Source organism: Drosophila eugracilis, unplaced genomic scaffold (genome assembly GCF_018153835.1).
Source record: "Drosophila eugracilis isolate 14026-0451.02 unplaced genomic scaffold, ASM1815383v1 contig_90, whole genome shotgun sequence".
Lineage (NCBI taxonomy): Eukaryota > Metazoa > Arthropoda > Insecta > Diptera > Drosophilidae > Drosophila > Drosophila eugracilis.
The window spans coordinates 6,094,756-6,116,291 of record NW_024573812.1 but is presented as its reverse complement, the minus strand read 5'-3'; the positions used below and the strand labels follow the sequence as shown (position 1 = coordinate 6,116,291).

Sequence of the window (21,536 nt, the reverse complement as noted above, 5' to 3'; positions counted from 1 at the left end):
ACCATTATAAATTGAGTTCTAATGGTTGCCTGGGCTTTTATTGCTTTTTCTTTTTATGGCCATAGACCTCAATAATGTTTGTACAACTTTGATGGCCGATAAGGTAGAAGAAATAAAAAAGAACAATGGTTAGTAATTTTCTTATCGATCATTTAGGAGTGAAAAGTACTTTTGCAGGTACAAAAACCTAGTAAGTATACCCATGCATCAGAGCTAAGTCAAGGGTAAATAACTAAGTTTAAAATAAAAATCATTAATTAATCAATAAAATGTCTTAACACCCCTACTAACCTCTTTAAGCAAAAATCAAACTGATAAGCCTCTTTAGTCATCTCTGAAAGTCAACATCTCTTGAGTGACTCACACACTCAACGCCCTCTGTGTGTCATTACCAGAAATGAAAGTTTACCCATCTCTCAGTGGAAAGTCTGCATTCCAAAACCAAAGTAAAATCATATATTAATTAGAGAGAAAAAGAACCCAACTAAACGGAAGTACAAGAATTTCTAAAACAACAACAAAAATCAAACTTTTCTGCCAAGAAAGCTTCGACCTCTAATCAAAAAAAACAGTCACGTTTTGGGGCCGCGACACGCGAACATCGAAAAAGATACTACATACTACATACTATATAGTATATAGTATATAGTACATATACATATATATTTGTTTATGGCCAAAACACATGTGTCGTCATGGGTACGCATACTTCATTTATGTTTTTTCCTGGTGATGGCTTGATTTTAATGATTAATTTCACCTGCTTTGGGGCTGGTCATCGCCTTGATTAGTCATAATAAAAAAAGAAACAAAAGTAATATGTATTAACTAGGGGGGTTACAAGAACGACTCCCACTGGCACGTCATTCTATTTATTGCCCTTTGGGGTGTCTGGCTGTCTGCTCTCCAAAATTGCTTAGGGACCTGGCTAATGGAATTTTAAGCGCCCTTGAGAGCGAGAATTACCACCATCGCTGGCTGACAAGTGAAAATTGTTTATTTATGGAATGGTTAATTGGGTCAGCAGTCAGTTCTTAAATTAACAAAAAGATTCGCGTTGTATTTTTAATGGAAAAGTTCGACATTGTAAAATCTAAACAAAGCTGTGATTCACTTTATGAGGCAATCCCGATTACATCAGCACTGTGCGGGGATATATTGTTTCTAATTCATCTAAAGTCTATTGAGCAAGATTTGTTATTACTTTTCGTTTCTACAACTCCCTCCCGCCTTATTGTTGTTAACTTGGCTTTGTGTCTGCTGTCATCAGTTTGGGTTTCGCTTTTTTCCGCGAATGTGGGCGAAATCTTGAAGTCATTGTCATCTTTGGTCTTGGATCTTGGCTTCGCCTTTTGGTAATTCATCAAAACTGATTTGGGGGCATAAACTTATTTTCAATTTGGCAACCTGAGATGCCATGGGATTAATGTTAGACTGTAATAGCAACCACGTGGGCACTTTGGAGGTGTTCAAGTTGACACCAATTGCCAGTCGATTCTGAATTTGCAATTCGAAAGAGGTTTGGCTGCTGTGGGTTCGTTATTTATTAATTAATCATTGGCAAAAATCAAATGCAAAAACAGAAAAAGAAATAGTTGTTGCCCCACACTGAACATGCAAATTGCGAACAACTTTTCAGCCGGTTGCAGTAATTGGAGACCTTTTTTTGTTTTTGGTTTTTTGCCAACGGATGTGAGCAGCTTGGGATTGTTGTATTGGGTAAGGTCAAGTGGGCCACGCCCACATCCTAACGCCGCACAACCCAGAGAGCTGGGAATACCCCATGTGGGCACACACAGCTTATCCGCTTAACAAGTGCTGAGTTCACTTGCGTGGAAATAAAAATAAAAATAGAAAACTAACCAACCAACATGGAGAACCAAGAACCAGCCAGAACCGAAGCCCCCAAAGAGCCAAGCAAAAGCTACAAGAATTGCACAACACACTCGCAGAAAAACTAGTAAAGAAAATAAAAAATAATGAACAAAACGAGAGACCTTCAAATGTTGGCTTTACTCGTGCATATTGTAAATTGCAATGCTGTAAGCCTCGAGAATTGAATGTTATATGTTGGTTGGCCGATGGATTAGCCAAGGTTTGTTGAGTTCGTTGGTCAAAGAGTCCAACAGGGCGTATGATTAATTACATCAAGACAGCGAATAAACGCTAAATTTCCAATCGACTGCTGCGTAATTCTTCCAAATAGAAACTAAGATACATTATCGCACTGCACTTGCGGCTATATAGATTAGACATAATGCTGAAAGACTATAAATAACTGAATGTTAGAGCTATCAGAGAACTATTAAAGATTGCCAAGGAAATTGGCAGAATAAGTAAAGAGACTTGACTCTTACTATATAGATCAGCTATATATTAGATCAGAATTTCTTAGATCTAAACTTGTAACTAATGACTTGGCTTTCTGTTCTTCAGATTTTACGTAAAACTGAAGTACCCATAAGACCCTTTCCTAAGGAAGACCCAATCTTGGGAAGACCACAATCAGCCGTCTGCGTGCCAATGGCCACTAGCTTATCAGTCTTAACCTGGCCAAAACGTAGTGCCTTTATTTGAGTTGTTGTTCGCACTCGAATGCGACAAATCACATCGACAAGCAGCGGTACGCGGCAAAATTGATTACACAACTCGCATGGCACTTCAATTAGAGGCGTCTGGCGGGCAATTGCCTCAATCTCCGGCTACTCGTAACGAGGTTTCTTTGAGGCGCGCCGGAGCTGGGATTGAACCCAAACTGCTCATCATCATTGCTTGATAAGCTCTATACTGATGTTACATTATATAATATTTATAAAGCGAGAAACTATATGCTCTTTGGGTGTTTTAATTGATGTTTGGTGTTCTGATGGAGCTTTGTTTTGGGGCACTCAACTATCAGAAATAATTTGAATAAAAATTAAAAACAAACAAGTGGAAACGCTATAGTCGAGTGCCGCGACCATAAGATACCCGTTACTGTTTTACAAAATTTTAAAATATTATTTTGCTAGTGGAAATTCACAAGGCGCCACCTATATTCAGAGGAAGTATGTTGAGTATGCTTATAGTGACGTCACTGCCCATGTGAGGCCTTATAACCTTAATTTCTTCATAAATAGCGAAATAATGTTCCGATTTGAAAAATCTTTGGTAAATCGATAGATATTGACAAAAATAAGTTATACAAAGTCAAACAAAGGCATTCATAATAATATTATAGACGCCACAGTTTTCCGCGGTTTGTGGGCGTCAGAGTAGGCGTGGCCGGATGCAACTTCATGGAAAGTTGCAAAGGCATCTCCTAAATACGTGATCCTAAACAAAAGTATGTAGCTCTTATAGTTTTTGAGATTTTTGCATTTTTGGTTGTTCAGGTTTTGTGGGCGTTAGAGTGGGCGTGGCTTGATCGAAATAAAACAATTCGCATTGGGAGCATAATAGAAACCTACATGCTGAATCCGAACTTTCTATCTTTTATAGTTACCGAGATATCAGCTTTTCTAGAAAATCCGAAAACCGTCTTTTGAGCCTTGTGGGCGTATGGGTGGGTGTGGCCGGATAGTAGTACCACTATAAGATGCGCTGCCAATTAAAGATTATAATTTTTGAATTTCAACTTTCTATCTGCAATAGTTCCTGAGATTTCAGCACTTTTAGTTTTTGGCGATTTGTGGGCGTTAGAGTGGGCGTGGCAGGATGCTGTAATAAACTTGCGCTGTCCCGGGACCTCAAGAATCTTCATGCTTAATCTCAACTTTGTATCTGCTATAGTTCCTGAGATCTCAGCGTTCATACGGACGGACGGACGGACGGACGGACGGACGGACGGACGGACGGACGGACGGACGGACGGACGGACGGACGGACGGACGGACGGACAGACGGACATGGCTCAATCGACTTCGCTATTGATCCTGATCAAGAATATATATACTTTATAGGGTCGCAAAAGCTTCCTTCTATCTGTTACATACTTTTCAACGAATCTAGTATACCCTTTTACTCTACGAGTAACGGGTATAAAAAGAGGTTAAACAACAAACTTCTCTACGTTCTGGCCCAAAAAATTTCAACAACAAAATACAATACATTTTTTTTTTATTACCTGTTTAAATATGTATCATTAAGCCGAAAATAGCGGCAGATGTTTTATTCAACTGAAAAATTTCCCGCGAATTGTTTACTTTACTGATTGTTGTCTATTGTAAACAAGCTTGTTTCAGTTAGAAGACACAATTTGCTATATATCTATGTATATATCTTTAAGTATATGTATCTCTAACTTCACTTTATAGCACACACAACTTTGCACTTAGTTCGATGACTCGAATGATGGCTTGTACTCGTATGTTTTCCCAATATTATTGATTAAACTTTGTTGACTTTTCGTTGTATCTTTGTATCTTTGGGATTCAATTTTGCGTATTGCGAATTGGGGATTATGGGTTACGGATTTCTGATTCGATTGTTTATTGCAACGATTGCAATCAGCGACAGCGAAGACAATTCAATTAGTGCTCAATAACCGGCGCGTTTGGGCAGCGAAATTGCTCACCTGTTCAGGTGGAGCGGAGCGCACAGAATGAATTGAATCAATGGGACAGCGCGAAAGAGCCGCCGTGGAAATCGAAATAACAGACCCCCTCGAAACGCAGTACTCACCAGTCGGGAACTGAAATTGAAATCTACGAAGCGAACAAAAAAAAAATGCCGAACCGAGCAAGACCTCACAAAAGCAGCAAAAACAGCTAACAAAAAACCGAACTCGGCTAAAATGAATCGAATCGAGTCATCGACAGCGGGATTGGGCTTATTGGCCAGGTTGTGTTGCCAATTCGGACTGATTAGCTTGGTTTCTTGCTGGCTTTTCCCACTGCAAGTGTCGGCAAGGTGTCTGAACAGCTAACAGAGCACTGTTATGCTGTAAAGCTGTTAATAACAGACTGGCACAGTGGGTTATAAAAAGCATTTAATGAGTAAATTATAACTCATTTATAAGGGTAATAAACATGTGTTTGACCACTTCACAGTCTTTGAAACTCTCTTACACAGATTTAATATTAATAACTAAGTCAGGAAATAAAACATATTTAAATTAGTTAAGATTTAGGATTTTAGGTTTATGAGATATCGTAGGTTTTATATAGATTTGATGCTCTGTTAAGCTGGCAAACATATTAAAGTGAAACGATTGCTAGTCAGATTCTAGATTCATAGTCTTAGTCTTAAACGAACTGTAGAAAACTTTAAACTAATCAGTTTCGAATATAAGGAACAGTTCTATAGTATTTATAACAACAATTGTTTTATTCTTTTAAAAAACCTAGAATAGGTTTCTAATTCAGTTCAAATCATATAAATTATATCTTTCAAAGGTAGTTAGATAACCCTTCATAAGGTAGGATATAGTTTAACTTCTTAAAGTTCGAAATATAACCAAGTTCCCTATAACATTATGACACAACTGCCATCTAGAAATCGTTTTCACCCACTGTACATCGACCCTAAACCAACGAACCTGCTGTTTATGCACATTTATTCATGTTGAAACTTATTTACATACATACATATTATATACAAACATATATATAAACACAGTCCGTTATTGTTGATGGCATTTTCACCCACTAGTGTTGTCATAACAACCGCAGTTCGAGTGGCCCCAAAAATGGATAAAGCTTCCTATTCCCATTACGAGTCCAAAGCCAGAACCTTTGTGGTCGAATTTGCATTAACCATAGAAAGTTGAAGGGGTTGGAAGCGTTAATTAGCACGTGTAGTAGGTACATAGTATTACCCACAATTATATAAACATTATCCAGTTATTCAGTTGTCGGTGGCCCAAAGAGGGCGAACCCAACGAAAACAAATAGACAAAGGCCGATTCACATGTGAACTAAGTTATACGAAGTAGTAGGTAGTAAGTAGTATGTGGCTCAATCTGAATATGTATTATAACCACTTTTATCTCTGGCTCATTGTATCTGCATCTGTGTTTGAATTAAGAGGTAGGGGGAGGGGGCGGCGTCAACAAACCAAAAGCCAAAACACCCATCTAATTATGCACATACGAAACAACCTAACAAGCCAGCCAACGAACATCTCTTACATCTCTCTCTCTCTCTCTGTTTACTTTTACCCAAAACAGCTGCCCAAGTCGGATAATCCCTAACATCATATAGGGTATTTACAATACTGCGGCTTTGTTGGATCTTTTGCACACTTTCTGCGGAGGGTTCACAGCTCTGAACTCTGCCAAACCGCCACAGACAAAGCTGCTTCACTTAGTTTTTCAAGGAAGAGCAGGGCCTCGTCTATCTCGTTCCATATGATCGATGGTATTAGAGGGGAAAGTGATGTAATCCCATTTGCAGACATTTTCACTCAAGGCTGGGTGTAAAGGGAATACATTATACAAGGTTTTCTTTTGGTTCATATAGCTGGAATTCCTTATATGTATTTGGGTTCAGCCAATGAGGATATAAAGCTTAAACTACCCAGCTATACCCATTTGAATTTGGGATTGAAATGAATGTTTAGTTTAATAGTTTTCTATCTTCTTTTTATTGTAATTTTGAATATCATATTCTGTCTTTAAGGGAACCTTTTGCATCACCTTAGGCAAGAACCTTTAAGGTATTTCCCCCATTCCGACACAGAGCCAACAGATACTCAAACCCCATAAAGCATCCATAAAGCCAAGGCTAAACCCTGCCGTCAACTACAGTCAACCTTTGGGGATGGCAATCAAAACCAAAACGCACAAGCCTTTGGCAATCAGCGAACCTTTTTCGCAACCCATGTCCTGGGGGATTTTCTCGGCAATGATGAACACGTGAAGAAGAAATCTTCAATATTGTAAGCGATTCCCTAAGAATGAATGAATGAGACCGAAAGCCCCAAGGAAATTTCATAATCCCACATTCCGCACTTGAATGATTCTTTAACGAGAAATTCTGTGTCAGGGAATATCGTAGATATATATATGTAATAAATATGTTTATTTGCTTAGGTTGTAGGGGTATTATGATAGCAATTAGATAACTCACCGGCAGTTGGGGTCTGTTGGTGGGCATCGTTTCCTGGACTGGAGATGGGCGTTGAGGTGACGGCATGGCCATGGGCATGATTGCCCTCCGGCAATGACAATGGTCCCCCAGCACAAGTGGCATCCAACTCCGATTCCAGCGGCGGCGAGTTTTCCCTTACACACGACATCAGGCCGGAAGACATGCTGGAAAATAAAAGAGGGAAAACAATTTGTAATTACCATCTGCAAGAATGCGGTATTAGTGCAATGAAAATATCTTCCATTTGGCAGTGGGAGCACAGACTGACTCTTTCTCTATATAGATTCTACACTTTCCACATTAGAACTCCTCAGAAGTCAACCCATCACTCACTGGCACTGACATCCTGCGACACCGCACTAATGGATCTCCATTATGGCGGTGTACGGGCGGGAAATTAAATGTCATATTGCATTCGCGATAAAAGCCAACACAACCTGGCGGTAAAACTCAGTCTGGTAAAATGACAGTGTGTCAGGGAAATTGGGTTAAAGAGTCCTTAAGTTTTCAGCTTGGCAGTCAATTCAATTTGTATGGATTATTAAAACAATTACTTATTTAAGACTGGTTAATTTGCTGCTTTGACTTTTTAATTATAGATAAACTTATAGCAGATTACTTGACAGATTTAAGCAATTAAAGTAATTGACTGTCAACTGAAGACGGCAGAAAGAAAGATTAACAATGGAGCATAAAAAAGATATAACAAATATGTTGGTAATTTTTCAAGGAGAAGTCCAGATACAACTTTCTAAAGAGGTACAACAATTAGTATAGTTTTAAAATACCCCAAAAATGTTTTATGGCTATGAATTAAATACTATTTTTGTTCATTTGTTTGATGTTATTAAAGGTATGATTCTAAGATGATTCATTCATCATCATCATCATCAGCTTAAACATTCTTCTTCCTGATTAATCAGTTTTAAATGTTTACTACAAACAAGCAATATATTTAACTTATAAACAAATAAGCATACACCCTCAAAGTATTAGATATTAAGATGAATCACAGGGGATTTAAATGCCAAAAACTGACAATTGGTTAAGCCCATTGTCAGTTCAGTCAACCCACTTGATCAGCCCGAAACATACAATAAATAAATGTCATGGCCCCGGCAGAAGAGCACAAGAGCAGAATGCATTTTCCATTTGTTCTGTGGATGATTCTCTCGTATCGCTTGGATCGAATCCGCGTTCTGGTCCAAAGACATTTCAAGGAAAAGCTATTTTCAACTAGGAATTTGGCCCCTTCGACTGAACTCTTTGGCCTGCCTGCAGACGAAGTGGATTTGAACAATATGCCTTTGGCTCTTGGTCGGTGTCTTCGGCTGTCTTTGGCTTTGTTTTGGCGCCGGACGAATGGGACGTGAGTAATGGTCTCTGAAAGCAGATGATTCATGCCAAGTTCGGGGATGCCGAACTCTCACCACAGACATTGTGAGATTTATATTACATCAGTCAGCAGTCCGAGTTGTGTGGGCAAGGAAGAGATCTTAAATCGCAAAATATGATTTACAAGGAGCTTACTAAATATATGAAAATCGTATGTAAATTCAAATAAATTTCTAATAATTCTCATTTTAGGATAGACATACCTATATAATACTGAAAAACTGACTCCAGATATATAAAAAATGTATATTAAACATATCTTTAGAATTTTATATTTCAAATATATAAAAAAAACTTGCTTTATACCAAGAGTAAGAACTACTTTTTGCCAGTTAATTTAAAGACCTTAAAATTTGTGTTTACCCCAGTTTATATATTTTTAACAGCATACTTTTAGGCACTTTACTAAAATTGCGTACACACTGCGGTTAATTTGTAATTACTACTTCTGATGGCGAGGGATTAACGCTCCAAAGAGCCGAGCAGAGTTAACCCAGTTAGTTGGGCTGTCCAAATAACGCGTTTAGCTTGACATTTGACCCCTTTAAGCCAAATACATGGCCGTGTATGTGTTCCGTGTGCACTGAGAATTTGATGTGCTAATTAGTGGGGAAAACAAACCCCCCTTTTCCCCTTTTTGCTCTTCGAAATACAAGCGCAAATTGCAGTTTAAGCGTTTTTTGCGCATTGAAATGGAAACTGCAGCCGCACATTCGTGTCGACACTCGTGGGTGTACATGGGTGCAGTTGATGAAATGATGAAGAGCTCCATGATGACGATAAAAAAAAAACTGCGATGGCGATGACGATGATGTTGATTGGGACAGACAAATGAGCAGCAGCAGTATCCAACACAGCTGGAAAATGTTCATTTCGTTTGGAGAATTGGTTAATTAAACGGAATGACTGCACTGTGGGGTCCGAATCGTATATAGATGATATATGTATCTATATATAGTATATATATGGGGGAGGAATGGAATGGAGAAAAGTCCAGCTAAATACGATTTTGACATTGAACTTGGGGGAATGCCAAGGCGAAATCCATTTAAGCTGCCAATTGAACTGGACATGTAGGGGGAATTAGTACGCTAAATACTAAAGCTTATGAGTCAAGTTTGTTTGCTATTAATACACTCGAAGTTATTTAATGCAACTGCTTAAATACCATTTTAGTTCGTAAAAATCTAAAAATTTTCTAACTAAAAAGTCTAGAAAATGCATTAATATAACTTTGTTAATGAACCTAAGACCTAAGGATATTTTCCTAATTTATACCTATATACCTCAATTAAAATATATTTACTTGAAGCTTAAGTTTTCCCAGCAATCTGAAGAGCCAGCCATTAATGATGCCATTAATTTTCCGCAGCGCTAATTGATTAACAGCCCGAAAGTATGCCGCATTTCCGAGGCAAACAAGCGCAGCTACGAAAATGCCACCTTTGATTTGCCGGGTAGAGAGTTTTTCCAGCGTTTTTCCACTGCGACGCGAGACTCGAGGCAGACAGAAAATTGAGACGTGGTCTGGCACTTTTATCTTACTTGGTTTTTGTTGTTGTTGTTTTGCTTTTTATTTAACCATAGCCGCAAAAGTAACTCATCACCGTCACGCAGTTTTTGCCTGCGGACTCGCGAGCTTGTATCTCAACGTGAAAATCTAACAAATTAACTTTGACTTTCATTTGCATTTTGCAGATGAGCACACACACACACACACACACTCGCTACCCAGCTCACTTGGCAAAGTGGGCAAACACTGCAGGGTAAAAATGAAAATGAAAACGAAGACCAAGAGGAAAACAAAGCCAAAACCCAAAGACCACAAAGTAGAAAAAAAAAAAAAAAATAAACATCAGTGTAACAGCCAACAACAGCATCCACAAACTATAATTATGTGTGGCATTTGCATAGGCCCAAACACGGAGCAGCCTGTATAATTGCACTCGCTCATTACACAAATTTGCCAACTTAATTACGAAGAGCCATTGAGAGACAATGGGCCAGGCCAGGAAGCCCTCTTTATGGCTCTAACTTTAAAGCAAACTCAACTCCAAATTAGCTGCGAGATTCTCGAAAGTGTTTGAGACATTAACTACACGGAGAAAAAATACATAAAAATATAAAAGGAAAACAAAAAAATGAATTTAAAATGTTAATTTACAAAAATTCTTAACAATCCTCTTCAAACTACTAAAACTAACATATGCTTTTCAAACCGCCCTTCTAAGAGCAAATAATTTAAAACCAAAAAGTGGATTATGTTAATATTTGTATAGTAAGAAAACTATAAATAACTAATAGTTGATACCTTTCCCCTTGCCTAGCCACTTGTTAACGACACTTCAGCACAATTCCCAAATGGCGAGTGAGGTGGTCAGCAAGCGTCATTGCAAAACGGCCAAGTGGCATAATGGCCAAGCTAAAGAGCTGGACAAATTGAAAAGGAAAGTGCCCCTGACCGGAAAGCTCAAACAGACCAGGGAAAGAAAAGCCAACAAAAGTGCATGCTCATCGCACAACACACAGTGCACAACCTCCGGTGTATTACAGCACTTTACTTGCCGCTTAACTGAATGGGGGAATCTGTCATCAATTTTAATGACCGGACTTTGGCCAAAACGCGAATCGGGGGCGTTTCGAGCAATTTGAAGGTCGTCTAAAACTATGAAAATTACCAAAGTTAGAGGCTTAAAAAGTGCAAATTTATTACTTAAATCAAAGGAAGAAAATGCAATTTCAATTTCATGCAAATTTTGGTTTTTATTTATGATAATCAAATTATTTACATTTTCATCTACTTTTTTGCTCTTGATTTAAATGTATTTTTGATTTGCTTTTCCTCTCAATTTATGGAGGTTCTTAATTGGAAATGCTCGGCTATATTTCATTATTTATGAGGCAAGAGATTGATGTATCTTTTGGGTATACAAAATAAAACTTGAGTAAGAAATTTGTACAGATGGAGAACATTAATATTTCAGATAACATTTGGTTGAGTGAAGTCTAATGAGCCATCGTTTACAAGGCAATGATAAGAAAAAACATTAGCAAATATAAGCAAAACTTGTTCTAAAAAAAACTTGTTTAAATGTGGAAAATACATAGAACTCATTAGACGGAAAACTAAGAAAATAGAAGTCAAAAACCTTTCAAATATAACCATTAAAACAGTTTAAAAACTTCTAAATACCAAAATCATCAATCAGAAATAAACTTCTTCAGCTTTTCCTCTCTATTTATGCCTAATATTTATTCATTAATTTGAAATGCAATCCAAAAGCTATTAAGTGCGGTTCCCGAAATGCCAATAAATTATCTACCTCCTCCCTGGAGAGCCTCTCTCCATGGTAGACCATTGTTTTCCTAGGCCTATTTAATCTCGTCTCCTTCTATTTGATTGGAACTCTTCAAACGGCACTCGTGTTTATTTAGTCCCTATTTTCGCTCCATTTGACAAATGCGAACTTTGAACCCATGAAGCCCATGAAAGTGTCCCCACCTCTTCTTATCAATCAATCTGTGTATGATAGATGGAAATCGATGGGAAGCAATAGGTGGGGGGTCAGTAAAAAGTTCCGATAAGAGCGTAGCCATAACGATGATGATGATGACGCAGCAATCTTGCTGATTCAGAGATTCTGAACTTAAGAAAAACAGCGAACAAAAATATGAAAAACCTGATGCTGGGCTGATGATTTATTTGCTGTTGTTGTTTACTTTTTGCGTCGTCAATTAAAAGACTGCCAGATGGGTTTGTACTTTTCCCTCTTTACATACTGCAAATACTCCAGATCAAAATCGGTGGGACTAGATGACATTGCGGGGGATCTTCGCCGTTCACCATGGAAAAACACACACACTTTATGGATCTTCACTGGCTGGCTGTTCACTCAGTTTTTTATTTCCATCCGCGTGGCCACAACTTGTGGCTGCTGCAAATGAGCGACTGAATCGGAATCTCTGTCTGGATTTCGTTTTGCCGAAGGGTAAAGCACATTTTTTTTTTTGGTATCTAAGGGGGAGGAAGGGGGGGTTGGTTTTCGAGTGCGTTCGTGCCCAAGGTCAAGGAGCGCAACTGCGAGTTGGTGCTCTCAGTTTGCCATCCATCGTACTCTATGTTTTAAGCTATCCTTCTTGCTCTTTTTGCGTAGGCGGCATCGCAGCATCATAGCCCATAAAGTTTTACAAGCACTGGATTTATGTTGACAAGAAGTTAAGGGAACAGAAGCAGTAAAATCAGGGAAATACTCTAACAATATGGAGTTTATAAGCTTGAGGGAGCTAAACAAATACTTTAAATTATTTAAATAATTTATATTTATTTAAAAAGATTGTTTAAAAATCATAAAAATCATACTTAAAGATAGAATTTCAAGAATGTGTTGTGTTTTGTATCTTGAAAGGCCTATAAAGTGGCACTTTTCGAACCTTAAAATTCTTTACTAAAAATCTGATACTAAACTCATTTTCAATTTAATGAAGTAAATGATAAGAAAACTACTTTCCAGTTCAGGAATTATTATTCTCAGTACAATTTAAAGCCCTAAACCTTAATTTAAAAAGTAGTAATAAAAATGTTGCAAGCCAAATGTTGCCAGGACCTTAATAACTCTCTTTCTCCCTCTCTTTCTCCTTGCGCAGTCGCATTTCCGTTCACAGAAACCAAAAGTGAAGCCAACACACATCCGAACCCATGCCAAATGGAGAGAGCCTGACCTAGTCAACGAAATTGTCAGAAGTCTGTCACCGAATAACCAAATAAGGCAAAAAGCAACCGACTTCCTTCCTCTCACAGCCAACAGAATCCTTGTGGATACAAGGATTTGTGTTTTTTGGAGAGTGGCCAAGTTGGTGGAAATTTTCCGGCAAGTGTTCAGCCTTTTCCACCTTCTTGAAATTAGTCAAGGAAAGCGGAGAACTTTATGGGTTTGGCAAAAAAAACAAGAAAACTGAGGACATCACAAGGTTGTGCATCTTTTCTTTCCCTAAATTATACCTTCCTTCCCTTGAGAAGGTGTTAAGCTGTTTGGTATATGGGTTAATCAGTCTGATTATACGATTTGAATTACACACAGTGACAGATTCAAGGTCGATCTGCTGGCAAGGTCTTTCATTGCCAACAAACAATGACGGCAAAAAATGTTATTGTAATGAGAATGAAAACCCCAAAACGAAGCTCACATTACCATAACAACGGAGAGACGTCGCCCAGGTGCGAATAAGTATATATATTAGCATATATACTATATAGTATATACCTGTAAATTTTACATTTTAATGCTGCACGTACAGTAAGAGGCATTTGAAGGGTTCCTTCCGTGCTTAAACATAAATTTACTTAATCCCAGCGAGACAGAGAAAAAGTTCTAAAAAGCAAAATGTATGAACTGCTGGGTTATCTCTCCTGTGGGTGGCTTATTTCCACATTTAAGCAAAACCACATTTCACAATGCTATTTAAGAGATGTTCTTTTAAAGAATTTAAATCCACTAATAGACCCGAAATTATGATTATGGTTTTCCATTCATCTTCTATCTGTTTCCCAATTAAAGAATCTATTCCAAAATCATTGCTTAACTCACCTGATTTTGCTGGAGTGTTTTTCTTGGAGGTCTGTTCAGTTTTATTTTTGGGCTTTAACAATAATTTTCCGCCTTTCGATTGTGTTTAGATCGTTTAAGTTGTCGTTACATTGTTTGAACTTCTTTTGTTGGTGGTCTGAAAATAAAAAAACAGATTGAGTAAATCGTATTTGAGGGCAATCAATGGCTATGGCTATAGCTATGGTGATGCAATCGAAATGTGTGAGTTACAAGGTTGGATCAGCTGGTTTCGAGGGACACACATGTGTGGGGCATGTGTATCCCCAAAGAACTGTAAGCTATTTATGAACTCATCAAGTTCATGTACAGACATCAAAAAAACACACACAATGATCTATGGGTACTTTGTTCGAAAAATAAAACTTAAATCGAAAATATCATTAATAATTGTCAAAACGGGAAGGTTAGTTAATAATTTTGTTTCCTTTAAGTTAGCTTATGGTTGTGAACTATATTTGTACTTAACATTCCATCTGATCTAGTATATATATTATATACCCATTTTTCTCCCTGTGCACCCAACAAATCTCCTGATTTAGAATCAATCAACACATTGGTCGGTCAATGACCCAAAAAGGGAACATGAACCCCGGAACAATATGCCATCTGACAGGATTTCCCTTTAGCCCCATTGGTCTGGATGATAACAGCGAAAGTCGAGCCGTAAATCTTGATTATCCCCGGGCACTACAATACTACAATAGCTGAGAACTAAAGGCCCGCATTACGTAAGGCTTGAATACCGAAAACAGACTTCATTTTGTCACGTTCCTGCCAAGCCCGTGGCCAAAGGAATTTGCACATTGGGCTAGGCCTTCGAAGTCCCTTTACCAACCCCCTTCCCCTTTGTTCGGCACCCACCTTAACCCCTTTTGAATTTGCATATCCATATCGCATATCATGCGGTGTATTGAAAGCCGGCTGCCCCATTATAAGTATATATGAGGCCATCTTTCCACTTTTTTGAGCCTACTCCTCCTACCCCTCCCTACAGATGTGTGCGTGTTCTCAGCTGATTTGCATAGAAATGGCCCGGCAAAAATGTCGATAGGCGGGAAAACTCTGGGTGGGGAGAGGTTTGGAAGACCTTTGTGCGAAAGTAAAACTCGCCTGCACCAAAGTCTGCAATTAAATAAAGCCTAACAAAGTTAGAGGAGCGAAGAGCAAGGATATTGATGGCTTCTAAAAGCTTCTAAAGATTTAAAACTTTATATGGGATACTCTACTACAAATTTATAACCCCCAATCAGCACTCCTTTAAGTAAAAAACTTGTAAAAATCGAAGTTATAAAAGTCAAAAAGAAACGTAAAAGTTTTCCTTGGAATCGTGTTGCACTTCACCATTTCCGATGCAATCTTAAATATAAAATTCATTTGCTAGTGAAACTCTAACCCCATAAAAACCCTATCATCATCTTCCATCGCCGAAATGGTAAGTATGTATATAAGGAAAGAAAACTTGATCTGATTTCTACGCATTTCCACGTACGATACCAAAACCATTTCAGATCGAGCACTCGAGCACTAGAGGAGCGACTGCCCACTGCACAGGGCTTTGGTATCTGATGAGTGTTTTATGGAAATTGCGATCCGGATTCCGGATTTTTTTTTGATGATTTTCGGTTTTTTAGACTGGACTGCTGCTGCTGGTCCAGTGGCTTAGAACGGAGCCGTAAACTTTCACTGATCCCCCCCACACGTGAGTAGGCTTTGGGTTATCTAATTGGATTGTTTTCGGGTCTGGGCTAAGATTAATTGCAGAGGGGGAGAGATCTCTTGAAAGGTCTTCGTCCACGTTGAAGATGAGCACTCATGAGCAGACAATAATGAAAAGTAAAAGTTTGTGTTTTTGGTCTATCGAACAATGCATCGAATGATGAATCCCATGAATAAATTATCCGCATTTCGATTCTAAACGGGTTTCTTTTGGGCCGCTTTTATCGCGGCCAAATGCCATTAATTTTATGCACTCAAATTGGTTGGATTTTCAATAGGTTTTCTATGAAGCTTAATTGAATTTGGTTTGTCATTTGGTGAGGTTTCTCTAAATTAGTTGTTTTAGTTTTATTATAAATATTTAAAGTATGTTAGATTCTTTAGTGAAAAATATTTGAAAAATGCTTAAATGGCAGGAAAATATGCAGACACCCATCAGGCCAAAATCACATTTTGTCCGCTTTTTACAAAAATAAACAAAAAAGGCGAATGTGGAGGAAAAACTTTGCACAACCATAAATATGTTCATACAATATTAAGTGAACGAAAGAAATAATTGTCTGCTGTGGGTATCCAAAAGATACTTTTAGTTTTAATAGACTTAAAAAGATACATGGACTTTGTCATGGAAAATGAATTAAGTTTAGAGTTTTTCTTGTACAAAAGTGAAATATATTTAAGTTTAAATACAAATAATAATGATAAAATATAATTGGAAATTTCTTTTTAATAATGTGGTTTACAAATATCTTAACCATAAAATGAAGAAAAACTAAATTAAGCTGAAAACCAAGAAGATTGAACATGATTGCAAAGTTTCCCTTCTTATAAAAATCATTTTACCTATCCCTACAGAACCCTAAGTATACATTCCCAAACAAAGAGTATTTGAAATTCAATTTTCCTCGGAAAAGCGTCTCGTCTTTGGCCATTTTCACTGCTTATTCCTGGATATTATGGCTCACTTTCTCGCTCACTTTTCCCCCGGCTGGCAATCGCCGCAAATAGGTCAGTTCAGATGGGGGTTACTGAACTCTCTCTCCCTCCTCTCTAGCCCGCCGGCCAAAATGTATTTATGGAAAATTTGTCACATAACTTTGTGGGCCAAAAAAAAAATAAAAGAAAAAAAAATAATGACGCCAGCGATTGCGAATTTTAGCAAAGACAGAATTTGCCCAAAGTCTGGGCGTAATGCAACACTTCAATGCCATTCGGCTCGTAAGTGGAATGGTAATAAAAGTAAAACTTAAAACCCGAACAAGAAACTGAAAACTAAAAAACTGGAAAACCACAAAGACCACATCAAGCCATGAGGCAAATTGCTCTAAAAAAATAATAAAGAAAAAATAAAGCGATGACAGCAAAAGTCAACTCAGGCTAACTTGGCAATAAGACATCAACAAGCTAAACTTTTGTTTGGATTACTCAACCAATTTTTGGTCACTACCATATGGAAATTCTTAAAGTTTATAGAGAAAAGCTTAAGGGGTTTTTCCTTAACAGCAAAGTCATCATTGATGTGGCAATAAAAATGAACAATTTCTTTTGTTTTCCCTCGCTTGGTTGGCTTTTCGATCTTTAGTTCTTTCAAAACAAAAACCAAAAACGAAGCGATCAGAACTTGCCACTTTAGCGGGGGTCCGGCACAAATAGCTGAAGAGCTGAGTTGTTCAATAAAGCAGCTTTGCCACTCCAATTTCGTTCCCCTTCGTTACTTCTTCTTCCATCTGGTTCCCCCTTTTTTTCCTTTTTTTTTTTAACCAATAACTTATAACAATGCTAAAGATCATCCATGGCCAGATTCTTCACTTCATTCTGTTTTCTCTCCCCTTTCAAGTCCAAAACTCGTTTCTGTTAATTGTTGCGTTAATTTATATTCTCAAAACCGAGAGAGAGAGAGAAAAAGATACAAAAAAGTAACAAGAAGTTCGCATTCTGCCTCCTTGCCTCACCCTACACACCTCTCACTGTCTCACTTGCCACACTTAATATGCTCTAATTGTGCTGAAAATATGATCTTGGGTTGATTTCAAACTTGGTTAAGCGGTCTGAGATAAAAATTAATAAAAAAGTAATAAATTAAAATAAAAATATAGTTATGGCATGTTGTAAATTAGAAGGAAATCTAATTTATGATCTAAAAATATTGGGTGACTCACTTAAAACTCAAGAGGTTTAAAATTTAGCAAATTTTTAATGAACTTCTCCAAAAACCTGATAGTAACCACAAAGCTAACCACTTTCAAGTTCAAATTTACCAAATAAAATCCTATTTTACCTTTTAAAACTTGTGGTTTTATGAACACTCAAAACATTTCCCTTCTTTAACACCAAAACTCTTCAACCTGCCCACGATCTGAGACCAGTTAGTCATAGTTTACCTGGCCGTTAGTCATTCACCTAAGCCGCACATTAAGATTGCACTCGGCTGAGAACGAACAAAGGAGAATCTCAAGATCCCCTCTAGGGGGCATCCATGATCCATAGGCGATCTCTGCTCGAATGCCCGATGAGCCGTTAAATAGAATATCGTAAACCTCAAACGTCGAATGATCGGCAATGAAACGTGTACGGACATGCTGTGGAAATCGGCCTCACCTCTTGGTCATCATCATCATCATCTTTATTGTTTTTCCTCAAAAAAAAAAAAAAAAAAACCCCTTGAATTTGAACAACTCGAGTTGTAAGTCAATGGGGCATGAACATGAGTAGCGGAAACCGAAATTGTATTGTTTAAATGGCTTATAAGAAGGGTTCCATGGTGCCCAAGGAACCTGTTGTCAAAGACAGGGTGCTGAACTCTGAGGAAGTTGGCTTTTTTTGTGGTTTTTAAGTGCTTCTTAAGTCCGGATATCAAGTATAAGATCCTGCTGAGATCATTAGTGTGGTATTTCAGACATATTGGGGTTTCCTTTTTAGAAAGAAATTGTAGTAAACTTGCCTTTTTCACCCACAATTGAATAAACAATACTTACATCCCTCAAGTCAGCTATTAGTATTAATCATGCCCTTGAATGACCTATAAGAAAACTAGTAAACATCCTCTTTGTTATTCAAACAAATGCAAGTAAATGATGAACATATCATAAACAAACTCTAATAATTCCTAAGAACTTGAACTTAAGAAATCCCAAAGATCCAGTAAAAAAATTCTTATAAATTATTTAATATTTAGTTAGTGAAAATAGGAGGAAAAACGCTAGTCGAAAGGGGAAAAGTGAGAGAATTAGAAATACTTATTATCGAAATGTAAACGCTCGAATAATTCGCAAGCATGCTGAAAATGAAATTCAATTGCGAAAATAAATTTCATTGAATTTAATTGCTGGCCCGATCGGATCAAACAAACTAATCGAACGCCACTAATCAAAGCCAACCGAGCATGAAATCCGCCAAAATGACTTCTGAACATTCCGCCGCTGGAATAGAGAATGCGATCTGGGTCTGGTTTCATTCCAGTATTCATCCAATGCGAGGGTGTGGTCCCCGGATGCTGTTTGCGATAATACTTTGGATCGTATATTTACATTTATACTACCCCCTATATATATAGTATATATATCTTACCCAGCTTTATCTTAAATTAAATACTTGTTATTGTATTCAAAGGTCGTCCACTCTAAGCGTTTCCTTTAATTTACTAACTGATAATGTGGCAAAAAGGGAAAGTTTCTGAACTAAGAGATATGCATATTTATTAAAGTCCACTTTTTGAGGCAGCTGTCCGAGAAATCGGAAACAAATTAATATTTTATCTTCTGTAATTTATTAACCTTTTCGAGCTCAAGAGGTCATTAGCTCAGAGCCAAACAAAGAGTTGAAAGTGATGGAGATCTTCGTTTTATGTTCAATAAAAATCAATAGCAAGTCGTTATTGATGAATTTTGTAAAATTAAAATATGAAAAATAACCTTTTTTTAGTAATTTAAGATAGGGGTTACCTTAACGATCTTTATTATAAGCCACAAACTTCGTTGATAGTCACATTTCAAGGTTACTAATATTTCTGCACTCTGTTTATTGACTCAAATTTTGTAAGTCGTTAGGCCTCCTTTTCATGGTATATACGACCTTACAATACACCCAAACCACCCATCTGCTACCTTAAAACTTAATAGCTGTGACCCAAAAAGAAAACCAAAACAAAAAAATGCTAAAAAAAAATAAGTACGCTAATAGCGCGCAAATTATAAAAGAAAAGCATCAAAAAGATTGGCCAACATTAATGCCTAATCGTTTTAACCTTTTGTAAACTATAAAAAGTGAAATTACAAGTCTGTCTATCAGTTTTTCTTTTTTTAGATATATATAGTAGATATATATATATGTATCTTGGCGGACTCTAAGCCGGACATGATCTTGGCAAAGAAGTCAGCTTTGGGAGTGCAAAAGATGAGCTTATTTTTTTCTTCTATTTTTTCCGCTCTTTGCCCTAATGAAAGTTGTTCGCCAGCTCTGACAATTTTTCAGCATTAACCCAAATAAAAGTGAAGCAGCCAAAATAAAAATATCAGAAATAGTGGCCAAAACAAAGGGGGGAGAGAGACTATATAGAGGTCGAATGTGTGTCATAGTGTCGATTGAATATTTGATAGCCCCGAAGAGGCCTTGTAATTATGCAGAGAGAAAGAAAGAATAGCGGTTCAGAGTTACGCCCCCTCTGCGGGGCAACAAGACAAGGGTCTTTGTAACACTGTACACTGAGAACAAAAAATAATAATAAGATTATAGATAAAAAGGGTTTTTACTTTTTATTTTAGTTATTAATTGAGTTTAACTATTTTTTCTTTAATAAAAATCTATAATTTTACAACAGTTTTTATTTCCAAAGTGACTCCCCTTTGTTTTCACTGTACTTAAAGCTAAGAAACCTTTTGCTTTGTAACTGAAAAGCGCTTCTGCGTAGCTGTCGATTGTAAAGTGAGTTACACGATTGTGTTCTCGTTATTTTGTAATATGAAATGCAAAGCACGTGCAATTGTCTCGATTCAAGAGCCTCCCAGCCAACCCCCTTTTTCCTTGGATGACGTAGAATATAGAATGCGACTGTTCCTATTGTTCAGTATACTGAATATATATATATACCTCTTGTTTGCCACCGTGAAGGTCTTCTTCATGGGATTGCTTCGTCATCGTTCTGCTTCGGGCATTAGACGTTTGTCTGGGTCTAAAACATACACACACACACACACACACACAGAGATACAAAAAAAGTATCTGTATCTGCAGCATAACAATTTGTATGTGTGTCATTGTGGCAATTGATTTGAATCGCGTGCATGCAACCTGATAAACCATCGTGAATGGTGTGAATATGGAATGGCTTATAGACATATAGTACGTACTCGTGTATTTTCGCCTTTTATGCCTTGTTACTGTTACGTGGCTTGTGCCCAGAATGGCTAATGAGCTGGCCAAAACGGGCCACAAGTACTTCGCTAATAATAGCCAGTTAACTTGAGACTTTCATTGGCAGGGCCCAAGCCAAAAGTGTTCTTATTGAGAGAGAGTGTTGAATACTAATTTGTTGAAGGATAATGTAATATGTGGTAGCAGATAAGGTTACTACTAACTTTAAAGAGCTTTTTAAGTTGAATTTCCATTGGAGTTAGCAGGGGAATATTAATGTCTTAAAGGATGCAGGCACTCACTTAAGAAATTGTACTTTTAAAACTTTGTCTAAAGCATAGAAAAGGTTTCTAAAATGAATACATATGGGTTAAGTTAATAATCAGAAGTTAATTTCATA

General features: G+C 37.4%; 1 protein-coding gene across 3 annotated transcripts in view; it reads right to left on the bottom strand.

The window, feature by feature from the left end:
* LOC108112776 (mucin-17) overlaps positions 1–21,536 on the bottom strand; it is a 38,012-nt gene that overhangs the window by 11,252 nt on the left and 5,224 nt on the right. For 2 of the 3 annotated variants that reach the window (XM_017223045.2, XM_017223046.2), the window contains exons 3-4: positions 14,051–14,186; positions 7,050–7,234 (exon numbers count right to left, since the gene is read on the bottom strand). In XM_017223045.2, the coding sequence (XP_017078534.1) occupies positions 7,050–7,233 (184 nt within the window). In that variant the 5' untranslated portion in view covers position 7,234; positions 14,051–14,186. Of the gene's footprint in view, positions 1–7,049; positions 7,235–14,050; positions 14,187–14,281; positions 14,297–21,536 lie in introns of those variants that run through there. The other variant, XM_017223047.2, reaches the window with a different exon arrangement.